This window comes from Danio rerio, chromosome 8 (assembly GCF_052040795.2).
Source record: "Danio rerio strain M-AB ecotype USA chromosome 8, GRCz13ab, whole genome shotgun sequence".
Classification (NCBI taxonomy): Eukaryota; Metazoa; Chordata; class Actinopteri; order Cypriniformes; family Danionidae; genus Danio; species Danio rerio.
Window position 1 is genome coordinate 15,785,001 of NC_141028.1, and position 23,449 is coordinate 15,808,449.

At 33.7% G+C, this 23,449-nt stretch overlaps 2 protein-coding genes and 1 long non-coding RNA gene across 5 annotated transcripts in view; 1 reads left to right on the plus strand and 2 right to left on the minus strand.

The window, feature by feature from the left end:
• The window catches only part of serping1 (serpin peptidase inhibitor, clade G (C1 inhibitor), member 1), a 13,031-nt gene extending 2,902 nt beyond the window's left edge, over nucleotides 1-10,129 (minus strand). Inside the window, 8 exon segments of one of the 2 annotated variants that reach the window (NM_001123285.1) lie at nucleotides 761-900; nucleotides 975-1,178; nucleotides 4,273-4,416; nucleotides 4,500-4,706; nucleotides 5,776-6,114; nucleotides 8,169-8,442; nucleotides 9,361-9,409; nucleotides 10,021-10,129. In NM_001123285.1, coding sequence (NP_001116757.1) covers nucleotides 761-900; nucleotides 975-1,178; nucleotides 4,273-4,416; nucleotides 4,500-4,706; nucleotides 5,776-6,114; nucleotides 8,169-8,442; nucleotides 9,361-9,393 — 1,341 coding nt within the window. In that variant the 5' untranslated portion in view covers nucleotides 9,394-9,409; nucleotides 10,021-10,129. 2 annotated transcript variants of the gene reach the window in all.
• Nucleotides 9,004-18,324, plus strand: LOC141375589 (uncharacterized). The gene is made up of 2 exons (XR_015497678.1): nucleotides 9,004-9,121; nucleotides 17,993-18,324. It is a non-coding gene; the product is annotated as an uncharacterized LOC141375589 (long non-coding RNA).
• igf3 (insulin-like growth factor 3) lies at nucleotides 15,751-22,702 on the minus strand. Of its 2 annotated transcripts, none has more exon segments than NM_001115050.2 (4): nucleotides 15,751-16,465; nucleotides 18,008-18,168; nucleotides 20,609-20,756; nucleotides 22,587-22,690. In NM_001115050.2, coding segments are annotated over 4 exon segments (582 nt in total). In that variant the 5' UTR covers nucleotides 22,656-22,690; the 3' UTR covers nucleotides 15,751-16,261.
• Between the last annotated feature and the right edge of the window lie 747 nt (nucleotides 22,703-23,449).

Below are 23,449 nucleotides of genomic sequence, written 5' to 3' on the forward strand. Positions count from 1 at the left end.
TTACTTTAAAACAGTGAGTAAACCTGTTGCCTTTAAAGCAGCAAGTTGATTTTTAAGTCAGTAAACCTCAGTTGATTCCGGCTGATTAGTTGCTGAACTCTGCATATACATCTTATTTTATTCTTTTATTTTTGTTTTATGTGGCTTTACACAGTCAGTTGCCTTTTGGGATTATTTTCTACAAATATCAGATAATACATACTGTACACTTAGTTGTGCTCACAAACCATTCACATCGCCTCCAATTCCCAGGTGAGTGAAATCTGTATATACTTATCTCTATAAATGTATTTGTTTTATTGAAGATAATTTATCATTTATATTTTTCTTTAGATCTGTAAATCACTCCAGAATCTGACATATCGATTAGCTGTAGGCTTTAAAACAGTCATCTGAAACACTGTCATACAGTGCCTGGATTTCATAAATAGCCTTGCATTTAATAACACTGCCTATATTTTAAGTATTTGGATGTAGTTTGCGTTTTCCTCCTGTAGAAAAAGTGTTTTTAAAAGTCTAAACACTTGATTGTAATCACGCTCCGCTTCTTTTAAAATATCTTTTAGAATCTGATAAATTCTGCATGCAAACTGACTAGTACAGTCATAAAAAGAAACTCACATAATGTCCTGAACAAAGTAAATCTATACCACAATGTGACAGTATTCTGTAACTATCAATATCAGTATCAGTATGTCAAAGGATCTCAAATAGTGCATAAATGTCACCATTTTCTGAGAATGACTTTGGAAACACTCACATCAGCCTTTAGTTGTTTGTTGTAGCCCATCTGCAGAATGTAATTGGAGCTGTAGAGAGTTTTCACATCTTTAGTTTCACCTGAGAACATGGTGAACTTTTCCTTGTTATTTGTGGACTCAAAAACGGTCTTCCATTTACCTGTAAAGCACAAACATGATTTACAATATAAATTAGCTAAACGTATAGATTTAAGCCCATGTAATGTCACTTACCATTAAAGTAGACTGCGTTTAACAGAACAAAGGTAGTGGAGGGATCCACATCATCAATTAGCTGAGTGATTTTTTTGTTTGTCTTGTTTTCTACCCATTTGTTGATGAGAGCCACGTTTCGAGTGCTGTCATTAGTCAGTTTCTGTGGCACAAACTCATAGAACTCCTTTGATTGGTTGATAAAAGCTTCTGCCAGCTGTTGCTCTGTGTGAAAACAAAACTCCTCAGGTTATGTTAAAGCCAATACTTCCGACTTTCTCCTCTAAGTATGGTATCACACTTAGGTGTGATAAGTGATAATTCTCCCAAAAATGATAATAGGCTCAGCATTTACTCACTTATCCTTCAGTGGTTCCAAACCTGTTGGAGTTTCTTTCTTCCGTTAAAATAAATATATTTTTGAAGAATGTTGAAAAATGGTAGCCATTGACTTGCATAGTAATTATTACTACTATATGTATGTCAGTGGTTATTATTCTTTCAAAGCCCCTATAATGTGTTTTTGAAAATGACCTTACATGTGTGCAAAACAGCTCTAAGTGAATGAAAACATCCAGCTGAGGTTTAAATCAGAAAGTGTGCCGTGTTTAAAACTATTGATTCTTTAGCGAAAAAGTCGACTAATAGTCTAATAAGTTAATCGAGTTGGGTTGGATCTTTTGCTTGAATGTGTCGACGTCGATACTGTACATCACCAAATATGTAGTTCTAGATCCTCTAAAATGTGAACTCGCTTTCCCTTCAGACACTAGCGGAGTGTAGGGGATCATGGGACTGATCATGACTCGAAGATGACGAACACTGACAGATGGAGACTCGGCTGAGGGGAATAAAGGGTTAAAGCCAAACTAGTGCTGTGTTTGTTCCTGTCATTTTTCTGATGGTTGATACAATAACCTACCCTGCAACTCGGGATTCGCCGGCCGCTTGTTATTAAAAAAAGGAGCAGCTATTATGTATGGGACTTTGTCAGTAACTGTTACAATTCATATAGACCAGTTTCTTCTTGCTCCGGATTTTAACAAGTAAGTGTAATTAAAATTGTTGCCTCGTGTTGTATAGTTTGCAAAACATGCGTTTTATTGTGTGTTATAAGTTGTAATAAGTTGTAATCGCCCCGTGCGGCTTGTAATCATGTATCTATTATAAATCAGTGCTTGTACTGTATCTCTCAGGTTAAATCTTAATGGGGCTATTCACATATCGTCCAAAATCGCATTGAAAACGCGTTGCATGCTTCTTCCTTTACTGATTTAAATGTGTTTCTGAGCTAGTGATCCTCTGCTGTTTGCCATTGCTATGGTCACCATCTGCTGTTCTTACACACGCGTGGCAAGATCAATTTTCAAAGTAGTTTAACTTTTGCCACTGTGTGGATTAATTCTGAATGTATGTCATTGTTATTCCTTTGGGATAGGGTTAGGAGTAGAGTAATATGCTGGTGTTTAACTGTTTTGCATTATTGCATTCCTGCATTGGGATCTCACATACTATGTGTGCTACTTCGTAGTCGTGGTGGACGTTGTCTCACCCTAAACGCAGTCGACCAATCACAACAGACTGGGTCATCGGTCCAATCAGCACAGGTAAGCTTTGAGCTAAGGAGGGTTTTGGGAACAAATGAATCGCTGAACGAATCATATGGCAGTCGTTGGGATAATTAGGTACAAATACATGCATATTATAGGATAATAAAAGTGTTTTTTGACCTTGCATGAATATCAGCCTGTTGTTGGAGACCTCAAAACCAAACTACGACCTTTTATTGTCTTTTGTGTTTAACAGAAATTTAAAAGATTTGGAACTACCTGAGGGTGAGTAAATGGTGAGTGAATTTTCTTTTTTTGGGTGTAATGAAATGTAAAATATTTCCTAATACAGTACCTGGACTTTTCTAGATGGCACACTTTGTATATATGTCTTATTGCAAGTTTGAGTGTAAAGTTTTAAGCCATTGTGATAATTATCTTTTCTTATGCTTCAAAGAAGTATAATTATTTTGATGTGTTCATTTCACACTTAAGCACTCGTAAATATCTCAGTTTTAATTTTAACTTACAACTTTAAATTAAAATTACATTTAAATGTAATATATACATATATATATATATATATATATATAATTTTTATATTTAATATACTGTATATTGTTTTACTTATTGGTGTAATTATCAATATACATTTATATACATGATATAAAAGTTTTAAAGGGCACCTATTTTACCCCTTTACAAGATGTAAGATAAGCCTTTGGTGTCTCCAGAATGTGTCTGTAATGTTTCAGCTCAAAATACCCATTAGGTTAATTATAGCCTTCAGAATCTGCCCCTTTTGTTGTCTGAGTACAGTGTCGCCTGTGGCTTTAAATGAAAATGAGCTGCTTTTTCCCGCCCAATGCTGCAACGTGCAGGTCTGCTTCTCATCATGCATCAGATAAACAGCCATCAGTGATAGAGACAGACATGGATAAAGCTTAAAAAAGGTCACTAGTCAAAAATACCGAGTAAGTTTATTTGATGTATTTCTGGTGGAGTTTAATTCTTTTTGCAAGCCTTTCTGAAAAGATGAGTCACACACAGACACACATATGTGCGTTTACTGACACTATGCGGCTGTGTTGATTATATTGGTTAAGAATTCAATGGCGATTTTACTCTATTACAAACATGGTTTGTTTTAAAAGCGTTTTAAACTTAGAAAATGAATTATTAAGGTGTAGATGATCACAAAGAGTTGTAGCATATTTTTTAATCCAATTTTATTTTTTTTTTGCAAAAAATGTTCTGTGGATGTCTATAGATGTTATTGTGGAGACATAGCACCTGTCAATCAGTTCGATGGGCGGGGAAAACCACACTCCTATGTCACGTTACGATGGGCCTTAAAATCACTGGGATATGGATCCTATCTTAACTCAGGAAATTAGTATGACTGTGGACACCCTATACCTAAACACAGTTTTGTCCAAATGGCTTACAAAAGTTGATTTTTATCATAGGTGCCCTTTAAGAGAAAGTTAAGTCTACTGTAAATGCTTTAATTTGGAAGAACATATTTTAAAGACAACAAAAATATGAAATGAGATGGTTATAATAGTGTAAACTACATGCATTACAAAATAAGCTAATTTCAGGTAGTTACCAAGAAAATATTTATTTTGTTCATTTAGTTTCCCCTAGAATAAATAAACCGAAATGAGAACGTTTTTTTTTTTTCTGTTTACATTAATTACATAGTGAGTACTTAAGTATACATCTTACGTACAATGGTAATGATTTTTTTTTCCTTGTGTATCTACCTGGATTATAAAAGATAGCAGAGGCCATTTTCAGTGTTTCCTTCATCACTCCTCTCAGTTTCTTCAATTCTGTGTGCAGGCAGGAAAACCCTAAAGGAAGCCCTAGAGCCCCTTCCAGATGCATTCTGGTCTTACCTCGAGCACCTTCAGAAGAGGACAACAGAGAAGCTCAGCAAGGCAATCAAGATTTTGCTAATGGTATGATGTTTCTCCAATATAATTCTCACCCAGGAGCAGGTTTGAAAGAGCTGCAGCGATGCTGATGGGAGAAAAGATCAGGTTTGCTTTGGCTTTTGATCCCTTGAGTCTGCTGTAAACGGAGGTGGAGAAATCTCCCAGTGATTCCTGCAGGATGGCCTTTGATGATCTGCTGTCTGGATCATTACAGGACTCCCATGGGTCCGTGTAGCCCTCACAGTGGGGCGGAGGAGGTCCTGGAAAGGGAAATAATGCAAAACAAAATGGCTGAGAAAACTTGTATGTATTTGAGTACTTTTTCAGTCATCTGCTATGAAACCTGTATTGTAAGTTTGGTCAAAACTGATTCCAGTTTAACCCATAAATAACCTTGTTTAACAGTAGATGAGCTTAAAGTAAGTTTATGATAATAATCAGTTTCAAAATAAGAAATTAACTTCTTTCTTTTTATATGGTAATAATATTAATAATAATAATATAAACCACCTGATTCATACACAAAATTACATAAATGTAAGTACAATTTAATACCAATTTAAAAGATAAATACAATTTGTAGTTAACAATAATAATATAACAAAAATATATGTACAATATAAAAAAATGTGACGTTTTAAATACATAGGATTCACTTTAAAACTGAGAAGTTATTAATAAAACATTTATTAGAGTTGACTTTGTATTTATATTTCATTTCCAAGTAAAATGTAATGATAATACATTTATAAATAAATTAATTGAAATATTTCTTTATTCTTAAATTGGATCAGCTTTTAAAGCTGACAGACTTTGTACATCATATTAATGTAAAGAATTAAACATAATTCAGTTAAATGTAAAAACCATAAATGAAATGTATTTTAAAATGAATGTCTTTATTTAAAAAAATATTATATGAATAATGTTTTTATTAAAGGTTTATATGTAATGTTTTTCCCTTTTATTTCCTAAGAAGTAAGAATATTTTTTTAAAACAAATAATATATTTGTTATATATAAAGACTTTTATATTTTATTATATTAACTGTTTTATTTTTAAATAATGTTTTGAAAAGTATTAAATGAGACAATTATAAATGTTTATTGTTTTCAATTAGTTCTTTTAGCCAACTAAAATGTAATAATAATTTTAAAACTGGCACAACTTTCTTATTTGTATTTAAATCTATTATATTCCAACATTTTAAAATAATACTACTAATAATAATATTGATTAAAAGTTTTTTGAGTGTTTTAATTTTATTTTTACATTTTATTCTTAAAAGCGGCAAAACATTTAATTGAAAAAGTGCCTTAAAAGAGCACCTTCCATTTCCAGCTCCACCAGCAGTGTTTGATTTGTGTTTATGACACACTGGTACATCCCGGCGTCTTTCCATCTGGTCTGACTAATCTTAATGGCCCAGTCCTTCTCTTCAGGGCTAATGTCCCAGAAAACCCTCTGTGGTTCCTTGTCCTTCTCCTTCTTCTCTTCAACATCTGTGTTTTTGTCAGGATTGAGAAGCACAGCACCTTGACCTGTCACTTGTTTCCACACAACAGAGGGAGATATTGTCTCATTGGAGAAGGAAACCTTGCAGGGCAGAATCACATCATACCCAGCTTCTACTCTGATGACCTGCCATTCCTGAAGGAGAGGAGGCTCTGACAACAAACAAACAAACAGTTAGGTTAATTAGTAAAACACATTGCTGGTAAATAGATTGACAAAAAAAATCAATTGACAAATTGCAAATATTTTTGCATTAAATGTTTTCTAAAATGATACATTTGTGTAGCAGAGGGCAGCTAGTAAGTGCTCTGCAGGTGAACCTCACTCCTCTGACGTCTAATGCTAGAGGCGATGGTCTTTAGCCTCCTTGGTAGAGCAACTGACTGCCATGCGGAAGGTTGTCGGTTCAATACCAGCTTGGAGCAGGTTGGGTGGCGTAGGACCAGCGGGGTTATAATTATATGTATCTAAATATAGCCTTCATTCATTAAATATGCACAACAGCATATTTCTATTACATAATCTAAACGTTGTATGAATCTCAGGTTTAAAATTTTGACATACAGTATGTGAACCTGGACCACAAAACCAGTCCCATGGGAAAAACTTATTAATTTTTCTTTTATGACAAAAATGATTTGAATATTAAGTAAAAAACATGAAGACCTTTAGTACATTTCCTACTGTAAATATTCATTCACTCATTTTTTTCCGCTTATCTGGGGCCAGGTTGCAGAGGCAAAGAACCCATCCCTTCCCTCTCTCCAGACACTTCCTCCAGCTCCTCTTAGGGATCCCGAGGCGTTCCCAGGCCAGTCGAGAGACATAATCCTTCCAACGTGTCCTGAGTCTTCCCCGAGGTCCCCTCCCGGTGGGATATGCCTTGAACACCTCCCTAGGTAGGCGTCCATGAGGCATCCGAAACAGATGCCCAAGCCACCTCAGCTGACTTCTCTCGATGTGGAGGAGCAGTGGCTCTACTCCGGGCTCATCCCGGGTAACAGAGCTCCTCACCCTATCTATAAGGATGCACCCTGAGAAGGAAACTCACTTCAGCCACTTGTATCCCAGATCTTGTCCTTTTGGTCATGACCCAAAGTTCATAACCATAGGTGAGAGTAGGAACGTACACTGAGCAGTTCCTTCTTTACCATAACGGACCGATACATAGACCGTATTACTGCTGCCGCTGCCCCGATCTGACTGTCAATATCACATTTTACCTGGGAGAAAACGACTATGCTCCAACCTGGAGATGGCAAGCCCCCTTTTCCGGTGGAGCCCCATCGTCTCGGACTTGGAGAGGCAGATTCTCATTCCAGCTACCTCACACTCTGCAGCAAACCGCCCCATTGCATGCTAAAGGTCCATGTAATTACATGTACATGTTTAATATTTTTACACTATTTAGATTTTTATTGAACCTTCAGATTCCAGATATTCAAATAGCTGTATCTCAGCTAAATATTGTCCTATCCTAATAAACCTCACATCAGTGGAAAGCTTATTTAAGCTTTCAGATGATGTATAAATGTCAATGTTTTCAAAATTACCCTTATGACTCATTATGTGGTCCAGGACCACATATTAGAATCAAATGTTTTTAGAGAAGGCATCTATCTTTTTTATTACTTCATGATTCAGAAAATACTGTGAACAGAAGGTTAAAAAAAGTTCAGAATATAGATATAAATAAAGCTGAAGTTTGGTGTTGTAAAGTTAGACTTATGGTTAACACTTATGGTTCAGTGCAGGAGGAAATAAATCATTTTGAGAGAATGACCTTTAGAAAAAATTAACTGTAGTTGAAACAAAAACAAAGTGTGAAAATGGAAATACTTAATGTCTTGTGCATGCAGTTTTGCTTTGGGCTGCAGTGTCTAAAGGAATAGATCATACAAAAACTGAATATTCTGTCATGATTTACTCTTCACTTGTCGCAAAACTTTTTGAGTTTATTTTTTCTGTTAAACACAAAATAAGTTGGTTTGCATTTTAGGAAGGGCAAATACGATGAAAGTCAATGATTTTAGGTATCTAACGTTTTCAAAATATCCACTTTTATAGTTAACAGAAGAAAGAAACTCATAAAGGTTTGGAACCACTTAAGGGCGGGTAAAATGTGATTAAACTGACATTTTTGGGTGAGCTATCCCTTTAATTGGCCTGTGAGGTTAAAGTCACCATTGCAAAGTAAACTTCTGACCTTCCACCTGTAAGCTGAATGTTCTGCTCCGCCTCACTCGAGCTTCATCTCTGTAGCCTTCCTGCACACATTTGTACTGCCCGCTGTAACTGCTGTTCACATTTCTGAGAGTCAGGATCTTTCCCTTCTCACTCAGTGTGTGTGGTTCTGTTTGAGGAGCTGTGAAGTTCCAGATGTATGTGGATCCAGCCAGTGCAGGAGCATTGTCAGGAACACAAGGCAGAGAAATGCTGGAGTATAGCAAAACCGTGATGTCGCAGGACGACAGGGAAAGCTGAAGACAGGGGAGATTGAAAAACTGTTAAAATCAAGAACCAAGATGTACTTTTAAAAACCCTTTTAAATGGCTAACTCCACACAACATCTACAAAGTACAAAGAAAATGACTAAATAAATTGCATTGTGTAAATATTGCATCAACACATAAGACACTTTACATGTTAGTGAGGTTTGATGATAGCATATTTCTGCATACATGTACTGTAAATTCATGTTACACAAAACATTCAGGTATAAAAATACATGTATTGTTCATTAAATAATATATAAATTATATTAAGTAAACTAAGAGATGATGAAACGGCTGCTGTAGCCTTTGATAAAAAAAAAAAAAACATTATGTGGCTATATTTCCTGTGTATGTTTTTTTAATCATATTTATAATGCTATTTCTAATAAAACACCTGCACTGTACCTGTCGAAACTCACATTTAGTTCAGTAACATCATTACTTAAGTGACTTTTACCTTTTTTTTTTTAAACAAAATAAATGATGGGTAATTTTATATCTCTAGGCTAACTGAAGTATTGAAGCTCCCTTTATGAGTTTCCTTATGAATGCAATCCAATATGGCGGAAATGGTTTTAACGTCAAATAAAACGCACATCAACTGTTGAGAGCAGTGGCTCAAACCAAGTCGTCAAAGAAGGAAGACACGCTGTCCACAACAAACGTAGGTTATTTGCGGATTTTAATTTGATTATCAAGATAAACGATGTTTTTCCCTCGAGGTTTAACTTGGTCAGTTGAATTGTTTACGTTACCTCAAGAATAGCATTTGTGCTAAAAGCTAACGTTAGGCAATTTAATTTCATAAGCACTTAAGTTAAATTAGCACCCTTTGTCCGTTTATAATTTTCTACAACAAAATATTAGTTTATAAGCATCACACAACATCATTTATTTACTTACACCAACACAGAGCAACAGGAGAACTCGATACATTGTGCTGGATTCAGTCCTGAAGAGAAACATTAACGTTACCTTACATGTCACATATGACAAGCCAAAACACTGATAAATATTGCATAAATTAACCATGATTTTATATTAAACAAATGTTTTTTAAACCATGTTTACTACAAATACCATGGTTAAATTATAGTAGAACAGTGTTATAATGATTTTACTGCAGTAACTATTTTTTATTTGTAGTAAAACTATGCAGTTTCGTGACTGGGTGCAAGCCACATTTACTACAAATATCATGGTTAAACTATGGCTTGTAAAACAATGTGGTTATCATGATTTAACTACAATAACCATTTTTTATTTGTAGTAAATGCCTAGTCTAGTAATTTCACAATAAATTTATTAGTAATGTCTAATCAAGCCAGATCAACCTTATTTCAAAAGCAGTTTATACAATACAGATTGTGTCAAGGCAACTTAACATGTAAAAACACTCATAAAAGGTCAAATGCTGTACTAAGTTTCATCAATGCGAATTAAGTTAAGTACATCCAAAAGTTTAACAAAAATACAGTTTGTCAGTTTTAATATTAAAATGTTATAACACATAAGAAATTAAATGTAAATCAAATTAGTTTGTAAGCTATAAAGAGAAACAACTTGCGCTGGTCGAATTTCAATTTGGAAGAAGCGTGAAGTCCATGAAATGTCTGTCTGTTTGGCGCTTATGTCCTCTTGCTGTTTTCTTCTCTCTGCTAATTGGTAAATCATTACACAGATGTTTGCTAACATGTTGATGTTGTATTTACTTAGATCCTTGATCAAAATCTGACTGATTTACGGAAAATCACCTGTCCAAAGTCTCTTATCAGATATAAAATAACTTTACACAACAAATGCAGTAGTCTGATGAAGTTAGCCTTCTAATTTTTCCCTTTGTAAATATAACTTTCATGGTTTTGGATGTACAATGTACTGAGAGGTGTTTTGTTGTTGTTTCCGTTTACATGCTTTGAATTTGTCTGTGTATATGGAAGGTAACAGTAGGAAAAAAAAAAAAATCTGTCACCTGTCTGCACCTGTTTTCTCGTAGACAAATAAGCAAAGAACATAGTCAAGTTTTTCATTCATATTCAAATACCATTTCAGCAATAATTATTATCATTAGAGTTAAATTTTGGCAATGTAAAGCATTGTTCACCCAAAAAATTATTAATCTGTCATGCGTAGCTGTTTCCATCCAACAAGTTTATGTGAGTTTTGCACATTAAAAAAAATGCTTGTTGGAAACACCAAGATGCACTAAATGTTAAACAAAATCAGGTACACCAACTTCATCAGACTATGGCATTTGTTGTGTAAAGTATTTTTTATCTGATAAGAAATAAAAAATTCTTCACATATATTGAATACTGATTAGTTTGTTCAGGTGTGTTTGACTAGTGTTGGAACAAAACTCTACAGGGACACCGGCCGTCGAGGATTTAGTTTGCCCATCCCTGATTTAGGGCCATAAATGCAAAATAAAAGAACATTTAAAAGAAAAATAAAAGAACAAGTATTGAGCAAAAAAGTAAATAAATGCAAATCTCTAAAAATCCAAAAATACATTTTTGAGAAATAACCATTACATTTGCTAACAAGAACTGCAAAGGGAAAATTAAGTTTTGAGAAATAAAAATAAAATTGGCAAACAAAAAGAACTACGAATAAAATCAAGCAGTGCAAAAAATAAAATAAGATATTTGCAATAAAAAACTAATATTAAAATATATTTGCAAAGCATTTTTATAGCATTGGGTTTCCATTCAATTGCAATGCTCATTTTGATTTGCTTTTTAGTCAACCGTAAGTTTGCAATGCTGTTTTCATTTTGCACTTCATGTTTCTGCGTGTTTCACTTTGTGGCCCTGATTTGACAAGGGGACGGAGTCAAGGGAACTTGGGCATTTACAGCAGGCTCAGACCTAAGGGGCTGTAAGAACACCTCGGTGATACTGTATCTCCAGGTCATGACGTAGCCTAAATGGAGGCAGGCCTATTGTGAACACCCAGGTTCCCTTGACTCCGTCCCCTTGTCAAATCAGGGCCACAAAGTGAAACGTGCAGAAACGTGAAGTGCAAAGTGAAAACAGCATCGCAAACTCACGGTTGACTAAAAAGTAAACCATAATGACCATCATAGTTGACTGGATGGGTTTTGTAAAGGCAATGCTATAAAAAAAAAATGTTTTGCAAAAAATTGAAAAAACAATATATATATATATATATATATATATATATATATATATATATATATATATATATATATATATATATATATTTATATATTTCCAAAATTATGTTTAACGGAGCAAGGACATTTTCACAGTATATCTTATAATATTTTTTCTTCTGGAGAAAGTCTTATTTTTCTTTTATGCTAGAATAAAATAAGTTTTTATGTTTTTAAGAACCATTTTCAGAACAAAATTATTAGGCCCTTTAAGCTATATTTTTGTTTGATAGTCTACAGAACAAACCATCATTATACAATAACTTGCCTAATTACCCTACCTGTTAACCTAAAACCCTAGTTAAACCTTTAAATGTCACTTTAAGCTGTATAGAAGTGTCTTGAAAAACATCTAGTACAATATGATTTACTGTCATCATGTTTAACAGAAAAAAGAATGTTGCAAAATGGTTACAATGAGTTCCATAATATGTTTTTTCACAATATCCTCTTTCGTGAAAAAAGCAAGAACAAAACATATAAAAGTAACAAAAGGGTTGGCAAATGAGTACATTTTTATTTTTGTGTGAACTATCCCTTTAGAGCAAAAAATAAATAAATAGTTGGGGGCAGTGTTGCCCAGTCCTTCTTTCCAAAACTAACAGGGCATGTTTATCCTGACCACCAGAGATTTGGTCCATCTCCAGAACAGGGGAGTGAACAGTATTATCAGACTCTGACGCAGAAAGAAAAAAATGATATTGTGTGATTTTGACTGTATGTTTTATCTCAGACCCAAGCAGCTGTAAGTTTGTTTCAGTGTTATAAAAACCCTCTTTATCTCTCACATCTGGAAAAAAAGGTGATGCTGATGTTGCAAAACTGGCCAAGGCCTGGGAAACACATTGTGGAAATGCTACACTGATTATGCTCTCTACAGGAGTTAGTCTTTTAGTGAAAAAATAAAATTTTAAAGAAATTTTATTTCATTTCAAGTAATTAAAATAATGTCACTATATGTTTATATTTCAAATAATTGCAGACATTTTTAACTTCCTATTTTACAATAAACTATTATTTCTACATAAACAATAAACGTCACATTAAACAGATGATGTCAGAACAGTTAGATTGCTAAAATCTCTATGATACGCAATGGAAAAACAAATACATACACTGATAAACCCAACAGATTGTACACGTGGAATCACTTATAAAAATGTTTCCACTTGAACCAAATCATTTTTGGTCCATGTGTGTAAAATTTCTTTCAGTCATACAAAATATTGTTTTATTCAAAACACAAAAATGCTGAACGTTTCTGTGAGGGTGGAATTTAGGTCTTTATTTATTTTTATTATTAACATTAAACACGTTTCTATTGTAGTAAAAATAGTGAAATAATTATGTATTTTGGTATATAGGTTACCCTTTGTATAGACATTTTTCCCCCCCAAAAAAAAACATTGTTTTGGTTTATGGTTAATAACAGTTAATTTGTGGTTACCTGTTTTTAATTATTTGTAGTAAAACCACACTTTGTATTCATATAGGTAATAGTGTAAGCCCAGTTTAACAACAACAAAAACCCTGTGGAAAATCCCTATGAAAGAAACAAAAGAGTGTGTGTGTCTTGTACGTTTGCAGATTTGTCACCTGTGAAACTGCAGATAAACTCCAGCATTGCTCTTATCACAACTCAAGGGCAGAAAGGAGAGGGAAACGGGTTTTCGGCTCCACAAACTTCACACAGAGTGATACATGTCTAACTTTGATGTATCTCTGTAGTGCTGCATGACCTTGCACTCATTACTTTTACATGCAGCATCTCCTGTAAGCAGCAAACGATGGGAAAAGTACAAAATGTAGGAGCTAATTTTTTACTTCTGCTCTGTAATATTATCAGATTATAATACTGTCATGGACAGCAACTTGCGTCATTTTATCAAGATTTATCTAAAGAAATTTTTCAACACTACACTATCAACACACAAAATGCTCTGGAGAACATTATTTTCTCCTTTGAAATATATTTTAGGTCAATTTTGGATTTTAAACAACCCGACAGTGAAAATCTTAAAAGTTTAAAAGAAATAAAAGTTCTTAAAGCAAGAAGTTGTAATAATGTAAATATTCTGATACCACAATTATAGTGTGTAAATATTTTTATATCTAAAAAGGTAAATTTACACTTAAAAATAGTTCATTCATTCATTTTCCTTCAGCTTAGTCACTTTATTCATCAGGGGTCGTCACAAAGAGCCGCCAAATTATCCAGCATATGTTTTACGCAGCGGATGCCCTTCAAACTGCAACCCAGTACTGGGAAATAGCCATACACACTCATTCACACTCATACACTATGGCTTTTTCAATTCACGTATGTCGTTGTTCTGTGTGGGAAACCGGAGAACATGCAAACTCTACACATAAACTCGAATACCAGGATTCGAACCAGTGACCTTCTTTCTGTGAGGCGACAGTGCTAACCACCGTGTCACCCTAAAAATAAATTGGAAACAATAATGCTTTTTTCAATATACATGACATATTTTTTTATTCATAAAAGTTTCTAAAGAGGCAGCGGGGCATATTTACATTATTAAAATGCTGTGCACATTAGTTCACTGTTAATATTACTTCACTATTTTCACTATAAGGTTCTTCAAGGAACTTTTTTTCTGTGGCATCTATGTGAAAACCTCCCACTTTAAAACCTTTATACATATTTAAAAGTAGATAATAGATTGTAGATTAAAAAATATATATACATATATATATATATATATATATATATATATATATATATATATATATATATATATATATATATATATATATATATATATGTATATATATGTGTGTGTATATATATATATATATATATATATGTATATATATATGTGTATATATATATATATTTATATATATATATATATGTGTGTGTGTGTATATATATATATATATATATATATATATATATATATATATATATATATATATATATATATATATATATATATATAATACATCAGTTTTTCTTTTCTTTCTTTCTTTTTTCCCTTTCATGTTTAGGGTTTATATGTCATGTCAAAATTCCATGACTTTTCCAGATTTTTCCATGGCGTTTTCCAGGCCTGGAAAAGTTTTGGAAAAACAGAAAAACCCACAAAGTTTTGATAAGGTCATGAAAAACAGATCTCTGTATACTTGAATACTTGTCTTGACCTCTTTTCTGTCCTTGGCCAATCACATACTCTCACATTATTAGTGTGGTGTAAGAATTATTTAAATTAATTTTACATAGATATAAATATAAATTGGGTATCACGGTGGCGCAGAGGGTAGCACAATCGCCTCACAGCAAGAAGGTCGCTGGTTCGAGTCCCGGCTCCGGATTTCTCTAAAGTCCAAATACATGCACTATAAGTGAATTGGGTAAGCTAAAATCATCCATAGTGTATGTGTGTGAATGAGTGTGTATGGATGTTTCGCAGTGATGGGTTGTGGCTGGAAAGGCATCCGCTGTTTAAAACGTATGCTGGATAAGTTGGCAGTTCATTACCTTGTGGCGACCCCAGATGAATAAATTGAAACTAAATAGATTGTTGTGTGTTTTACAATATGCTGTAATAAGTTTTTAAATGTATTGTTTTTTACCACGCATACATAGACATTGCATGAAACATTAGGTCATGAAAATTTACTTGAAAGTCTTGGAAATATCATGGAAAAGTCATGGAACTTTAGTAGTAAAGATGTGTATTTGCAGCCTTTTATTTTGTTCTTGCTTAAATGTAATCTGTCATTATAGCTCTCCTGTAGTTTAAACACTGTTAACAGCACTCTTATTAAAGACCTTTGTGAAGAACGTCCAAGTCATAACACTAAATGCACCACTGCATACCAAAAAGCAGCTTATTTCATGTTTAGATAGTGGTATCACACCAAGGCTGTGATGACATTATTTATTCACCATAAACAGACTAATGTTCTTTCCTTAGAGGTCACTTGGACTGTATCTAATAATCCATAGAAAAATGAACAGCTCTCACTGAGGAAGATCTGAAAGCATTAGGCTGCGCAGTTTAATGATCAATTGTGTGTCATAGATTTGATGCATAAATAAGGCTCATGGAGTCTCTTGGGATGGAAATATTGACAAAAAAGAAAACTTGGTTTACTCTCTTATTTTATTATTATTATTCACATTTTTTCCCAAATCGTCCTAGTTATTTTACACATACAGTACCTAAAATATTTTACAGTACATAAATTAAGCATTTAAGAAAATATATTCACAAATATTTTACAAAAAACACATCACATTTACATTCAAAATGACCACCAAAGCCATCAGTGTTCCCATATCGAGATTTCAAGTTTATAAGAGTATCATACTCACACACACACTCTCTCTCTCTGATCTTGCGCCCTCAACTTATTTTGAACCATTTACCCACAAACATCAGGTCAAAGCAGACAAGCTTTAAAAAAAAAGAAACAAAAAATATAATTCATATTATATTTGGCAAAATAGTGCACTCTGAGATGTTGAGCGTTCATTTTCATGGCCTCTGGTCCTCTGGTTTCTCTTATATAGTCCTCAGTTCATACTTGTTTAAGTATGGAAAAGTCTTAGGGGATTTGATTGACAGAGTCCTGCAGATGCAGAAAGAGCCATGACTACCGGATGTGAGAGATGAATGTTGGCGTCTCAGTTGTCGAACTGAGGTGTGTTGAGGAGGTTTGGGTGCTCGTTTTGGTGTTTAGTAAGTTCTGCTGATAGAGCGTTCGCTCTCTGATTCTCTGAGAAGCCGATTCCTCATCTCGCTGCAGATCTGCTAACTTCTGGTATCGCCGCTGAAACACCAGCCAGAACTGGTCCTCCTGTAAAACAACAGTGTACAATGTTCACTATTTTGCTGGATTTCAAATAATAATTCATTAATGAGTAACACTGGTAAACACACTAAAGATTCGTTTCAGAACAATATGATAGTATACTGGTAAACACACTAAAGATTCATTTCAGAACAATATGAGAGTATACAGTTGAAGTCTGTAAGATGAATTATTAGCCACCCTGTTAATTTTTTCCCCAATTTCTGTTTAACGAAGAGAAGACTCATTTCTAAACATAATAGTTTTAATAACTCATTTCTAATAATTGATTTATTTTATCTTTGCCATGATGACAGTAAATAAAAACTATAAAGACACTTCTATACAACTTGCAGTGACATTTGAAGGCTTAACTGGGTTAATTAGGTTAACTAGAGAGGTTAGGGTAATTAGGCAAGTTATTGTATAATGACAGTTTGTTCTTTTGACTATCGAAAAAATATATAGCTTAAAGAGGCTAACAATTTTGACCATAAAATAGTTTTTAAATAATTAACAAATGCTTTTATTCTAGCTGAAATGAAACAATTAATACTTTAATACTTTCTCCAGAAGAAAAAATATTATCAGACATACTGTGTAAATTTCCTTGCTCTGTTAAACATCATTTGGAAAATATTTAAAACAGAAAAATAATAATTCTGACTTCAACTGTAATTGTAGTGAAATGTGAATGAGTACTAAATATCAAGTTCAAAAATGTATATGCGTAACAAACCGGAATTGATGTAATAATTCAGTAAAAATCATGACCACTGTTCAAGGTCTCTTTGACAAGTTCATTTCAGTTCATGCAAAAATCAGATTCATGAATGAATCAGTTAAATGATTGAATTTAGTTCACGAAACCGATCTGAGGGATTACTTTGCCAATTGAACAGTGTTGTTATTGTTTACTAAATTGATTAAAATTGATTAACGTTTAAGAAGTCAAATAAATCTAAAATAAAATAGAAAATAAAAGAACAACTCTAGGAAGTGTCCTCACAAATTAATAAAAGTAATAAAATAAAAAGTAAATAAAATAAAACTTAAATTTGAATTTAAAAATAAAACTACAAGACTACTAGTATCGTTAAAACAAAATTCAGACTTTTGTCTCAAAAAAAACACATTTTTACTAAAATACAAATAAATGCTAATTGAATACATATGATAAACACATTGTTATAATAATTAATATTTAATAACTGAACTTAAAAAAAACTCAATTCACTGACTTAATCAGCATCAGATAAATCAAAATCATGGGCTTCAGATATGTTTATATTTGTAAAAAAAAAAAAAAAAAAAAAAGCTGATTTCTTGCGCTTTACTTTAAATGCAAATGAGCTGCTGCTCCTCGCCTCCTTTCCACAAGAGGGTGGAGCTTTTAATAGACTACAATGACCTGTATATTTTTTAAATATTCCCTTTTCCATAATAGAGCAAGTTAGATGGGTTAGTTGTTGTTTTATGTTGTCTGTACTCTTTACAATGATAAAATGAGCGTGTGTATTTGTGTGTGTGTAGTGCAGGAAGTCTCACCGGAGTCTGCGGCACAGATGCAGGGACATCACGCCGCACTTTCTTGGATTTGGCACAGTACAACTCCAAATGCTGGAGGTCACATCCACGCACACAACACTGGTCTACAATGCCTTTCCCACGAGAGCGAGGACCACCGCTACGAGCTGCTCCAGGTTTGCCTGATCATCAACAGACAAATTGAAGTTTTAATGTACAGTATAAGAATTAGATGCAACATTCATAGTCCCAATGTGGGATCTTGCTGAACGACAAATGATGCCAAAAGATTACATCAAATTACCATAAGTAAACAATAAAGGTTAACAATTTCAAAAACAGAAATGCTTTCTACACTGTTTAAGAAAGTAATCAAATGATAATACATGCTTCTAAATAAATGTTTCAGCAGCTATTCAGCACATAAGAATGAATTCTGAAGGATCACATATCATATACTGAATGATGTAAACCCTTTGAACCTCTTGAATATTTATTCAATCATCCATTCATTCATATTCCTGTAGCTTAGCCATTATTTATCAGGGGTTGACATTAATAAACCACCCAACTGTTCTGCCATATGTTTTATGGATCAGATGCTCTACCAGCCATAACCCAGTACTGGGAAACCTCAGGAATATGTTAAATATATTGAATGAGATAACCTTTATTTAAAATTTTAATAATATTTGTTATATTTCCATTATTATTTTTAGCTTAACCCTTTTATTTTAGCTGAATTTAGTTCAAACAAAATGGAAATTTCATTACTGTTTACTTGCACGCAAGTGCTTTTAAACTTTTATGAAGAATGTTAGAAACCAGCAGCCATTGGTATCCTTAATAATAAAAAAGAAGTCAGCAGCTGTTGGTTTCCTACATTCTTCAATATATACACTACCAGTCAAAGGTTTGAGGTCAGAATAATTTTTTTAATTCATTTTATTAAAATAATTTAAATAAAAATATTCTGTTTCTCAAGCAGGAATTTATTAAAAGTAAAAAAATTGTTCAATTGTTGAATATTTATTAAATATTTATTAATTACTTATTATATGTAGTTTCAAATGAAATTATTACTCCAGTCATTATTGCTTTTATTACTATTACCATTAATAATTATTATTATTAGAGTGATTTCTGTAGCATCATGCGACTGAATGAAGCTGAAAATCCATCTTTAAAATCTTTGGAATAAATTATTAAATTAAACGATAAACTATTTTTAAACAGTTATTTTATAGTGCAATAACATTTCACAATTTTACTATTTTTACTGTATTGTTGATGAAATGAATGCAGCCTTGGTGAGCAAGAGAAACTTTTTTTAATACATTTAAAACATCCCTAAACTTTTGACCGATAGTGTATATATAGATGAGGTCAAAATTATTAGCCCTCCTATGAAATTATTTATTCTCAGATATATCTCAAGAAATATTTAATGGAGCAAGAATTTTTTTTTTCCCACAGTATTTGCAATAATATTAATATCTTCTGGAGAAAGCCTTATTTGTTTTATTTTGGCTAGAGTAAAAACAGTTCTTAGAAACACTTTTAGTGTCAATATTATTATTATCCGATTTTTTTAAAAAGAACAAACCACTGTTATACAATGACTTGCCTAATTACCCTAATTAACCAACGACGTAAAAAAACTAAATTCAAAATTTTATAGCAACAAACTTCTGGACATTTTTGAGTTAAATCAAATAAAAATCGAGAAAATGCAGTAACTGGGTTGAAGGTTGAGTCACTTAAAAAAAAAGTGCCTTAAAATTTGAGTAAACTTTTTTTTTTACAGTGTAGTTAACCCTTTAAATGTCAAAGATAAAAGAAACAATTTATTAGAAATGAGTTTATTAAAACTATTATGTTTAGAAATGTGTTGTAAAATGATTGTCTCCGTTAAACTTTAAAAGAAATTTTACAGGAGGGCCTATTATAATGACTTCGACTGTACTTCTTGTGTTCAACTGACAGAATTTTTTTTTTTTAGTGAATTATCTTTTTACCCATAAAAAAATCTAACCCTAAACCTTTGAGTTGATTTATCCCATTATCAGGATTAACAAGTATAACATCATTGACAAACAATCATCAGCTAAATTGTTTGAAATAATCTCGTAACTGAGGCCGTGTCATAATGTTCTTTTTGAAGAAAAGGAGTGAGAAAATGGGAGAGAAACGTGTCAAGCTGGCCTTGGATATGGAACAGGGTGAAAGGGCCTCAGTTAGCAGAAATGTTGATATCAACAACTGCAAATCAAGAGTACATGTTGGTGTGGTAACTTCTACTGTCACTTATGAAGTGTTTAATACTATAACTGCAGACCGCCTACAACAGCAGATGGTCATGCTTTGCTATTGGTCGGCTCAGCTGATCTACAGTACATCAACGGCTCAGCGATAGCAGCTTGACTTGATAGCGCAGTCTGTATCTTCAGGGCAAGGCCACTTTTAATACACTGATAATACATATGTGTTATGAATATGATATGATGTTGTGAGCGAGATTCAAGATTTAGAGATTTGGATATGTTTGTGTCTTCACTAAATGGCACACAAATGACTCAAACTTCAAACAATCACATGTAGGTTTGCAGTTTGCACTCTCACCTATGTAAAAGCCTCTGTCTCCGCACACAAACTCCAGATCGTCCACTAGTTCTCGTCCGCAGCGTGCTCTGGCCCCTTCAGTGTTGTCTGGCAGGATGAGAACGCAGCACAGAGAGTAGAGGACACACACACTCCGCCAGCTGGGCACCTGTTTCAGCACAGACAACAAGCTCTCAGACACCTGCGGCTTATCTCAGACATACACTCCTATTGCGTGAAACAATGAACACAATTCTTGACGGATGACGCGCTCGCTGTGTTTTGTTTTGCAAACCTTCGTGGTTTGAGAGCATGCATGAAAAGTCCAGATGGCAGTGCACTGCGAGATCTTACAGACTTAACCTTCTGGTGACGGCCAAATGTTTTTTGGGGGGGAGAAATGCATGCACTGTGTTTTAATCCATTGTTTATTATACCATAATTTAAACTAGTAAACTTGTTTTCGTTACAGTTATGACATGGTAAACACTTTTTGAGCAACTATTCAAGCTGATGTCAATCTTCAGACTTAAATTCGGTTTGCTTTTAAAGGCAGACAATTCCTGATGTCAGGAAAATTGTGCACAAAAATATTTTAAAGTTTATATACCTATGGCATTAAGTTCTTTCATTCATTTTTCTTCAGCTTAGTCTCTATTTCAGAGGTCATCTCAGCAGGATTAACCCTCAACTATTCCAGCATATGTTTTGTGCAGCGGATCCCTCCAGCCACAACCCAGTACTGGGAAACACCCATATGCAATCATACACTACAGCCAATTTAGTTAATTCAATTCACCTATAGTATTTTGACTAGGGGAAACCTGCGGGAACATGGGGAGAACATGCAAACTCCACACAGGAATGCAAACTGGCCCAGCTGGGACTCCTTCTGTGAGGCGACAGTGCTAACCACTAAGCCACCATGCCATCTACAACATAAAAAATTTTTTTAAACATATTTTACTCTAAAACTGCATGAAAACCAAATGTATGAATCCAAAGTTATATTTCTGATATGAAGTTGATCTCTCGAAGAAAAAATGACATAAGATTTTGTTTGGGTGTATTGCAGAAAGTTTCTGCATGATGAAATGATGATAATAATAAAACAACAGCAGTGGATTCATTTTATTTTATACACTCATATTTTAGGATTTATTTTTATCAAGTGCAAAAACTTTTACAAAGTAATGAAATTCGTTTATAAAAAGTTAAATTCTACCCAAACAGCAGCAGATGATTAACCCTTGTGTACCATGTTAGGGATGAAAACTTCCACTAAATTAAACTAAAAATGCATCAGATAAATATATATTTTTCTAATTTTATTGCATAAATCTGTTAATTAACCTCAGTCCTGATCAAAACTACAAAATGTTTTAATTTAACTCTTCAATTGGCAAGTTCACAAGTGATTCCCAGAGTTAACCGTTGAAATCTTTAAAATTTCAAAGCATTTTCACAAAATATGTCTAAATAAGATTTGTCACCATAAATCATTCTGCTAGCTGAAACACAGAGAAAGTTATGACCAAATTAGGACTCAAAATCACCCCAGAGTGGATGAAAACATCCCCAACAGTACACAAGGGTTAAAAACAAATGTTTGAAATAGATTCCTTTCAGTTTCTCAAAATCTAAATAACATTTATTCCACATAATTTATTTTTGGCATGCATGAAAGATCTATATTTTTCTACATCCCACACGACAAAGCGTCATCATAATAGCTCCCTAACATGCAAACCTGCACTGGAGGCAGTAATTGTTACTCACAAAAAAAGGTGATTTGACTCATCCAAGGAAACCAGTCATTTGGCAAAAAAAAAGGAAAGTTGTTTTGACTAACTTACTGTAAGTGGAATCTTTCTAAGCATCACCCCAAAGCAAAATAATAAAATGTGCCCTCAAAATAAGATAAGATGCAACAAGTGTGACAGTACTAGATTTAAAAGCCTGATCCTTTTTCCTAAGTGTGTGCGTGTAGAAATCTTACCTTCAGCATGAATCCTGGCATTATCTGAAGGCGTTTGGCGTGACAGGTTGGCATTGCGTCTGATGGCATGTCTTTTTTTTTTTTTACTGTTTGGTGTCTCTATAGAGCTACTGGCTACTGAATTGTCCTCTGCTCTGCTCTTATAGGAGGAACAAGAGGGACGGGCCATTGACACACACACACACACACACACACACACACACACACACACACACACACACATATCTTACCCTTCTTCAACGCACACACACCACTCCTAATCATAAAGCTGGAGACGCATGAAACTATAAAAGAAATCTGATTATTAAACATCAACAAACCAAAACTGACGTACTGATGTTATCCATCTTAAATTAGAGTTGATGCATTAAACTAACATTAACCCTATACACCCACTGACCTTTTTATTGGTTACTACTTGCTAGTACAGAGTTGCACTCTTTTGTCTTCAATTCTGCATAAACTCTTTATGGCACAAATTTAGCTGAAAACACTCTACAGATTGTACTCCATTAAAGTATCACATAGTTTCTGCAGATTTTTTAGCTCCACATTAATGATGCGAATCGCCTGTTCCAGCACATGTCAAAAGTGCTGTGTTGGATTTAGTTCTTGCGACTGCGAAGGTCATTCAAGTTTCATTGAACTCATTGTCTCGTTCATGAAAGCAGTTTGACATCATTTGAGTTTTGTGATATGGATACTGTGTGTTATCTGGCTGGAAGTAGCCATTATTAGATGGGCACACTGTGGTCATGAAGAAATGGACATGGTCAGCAACAACAAAAGTGTTTGCTGGCCGAAAGTGTGCCTAGAAAATTTTCCCACACTATTACACCCGCAGCAGCAGACTGAACCATTGA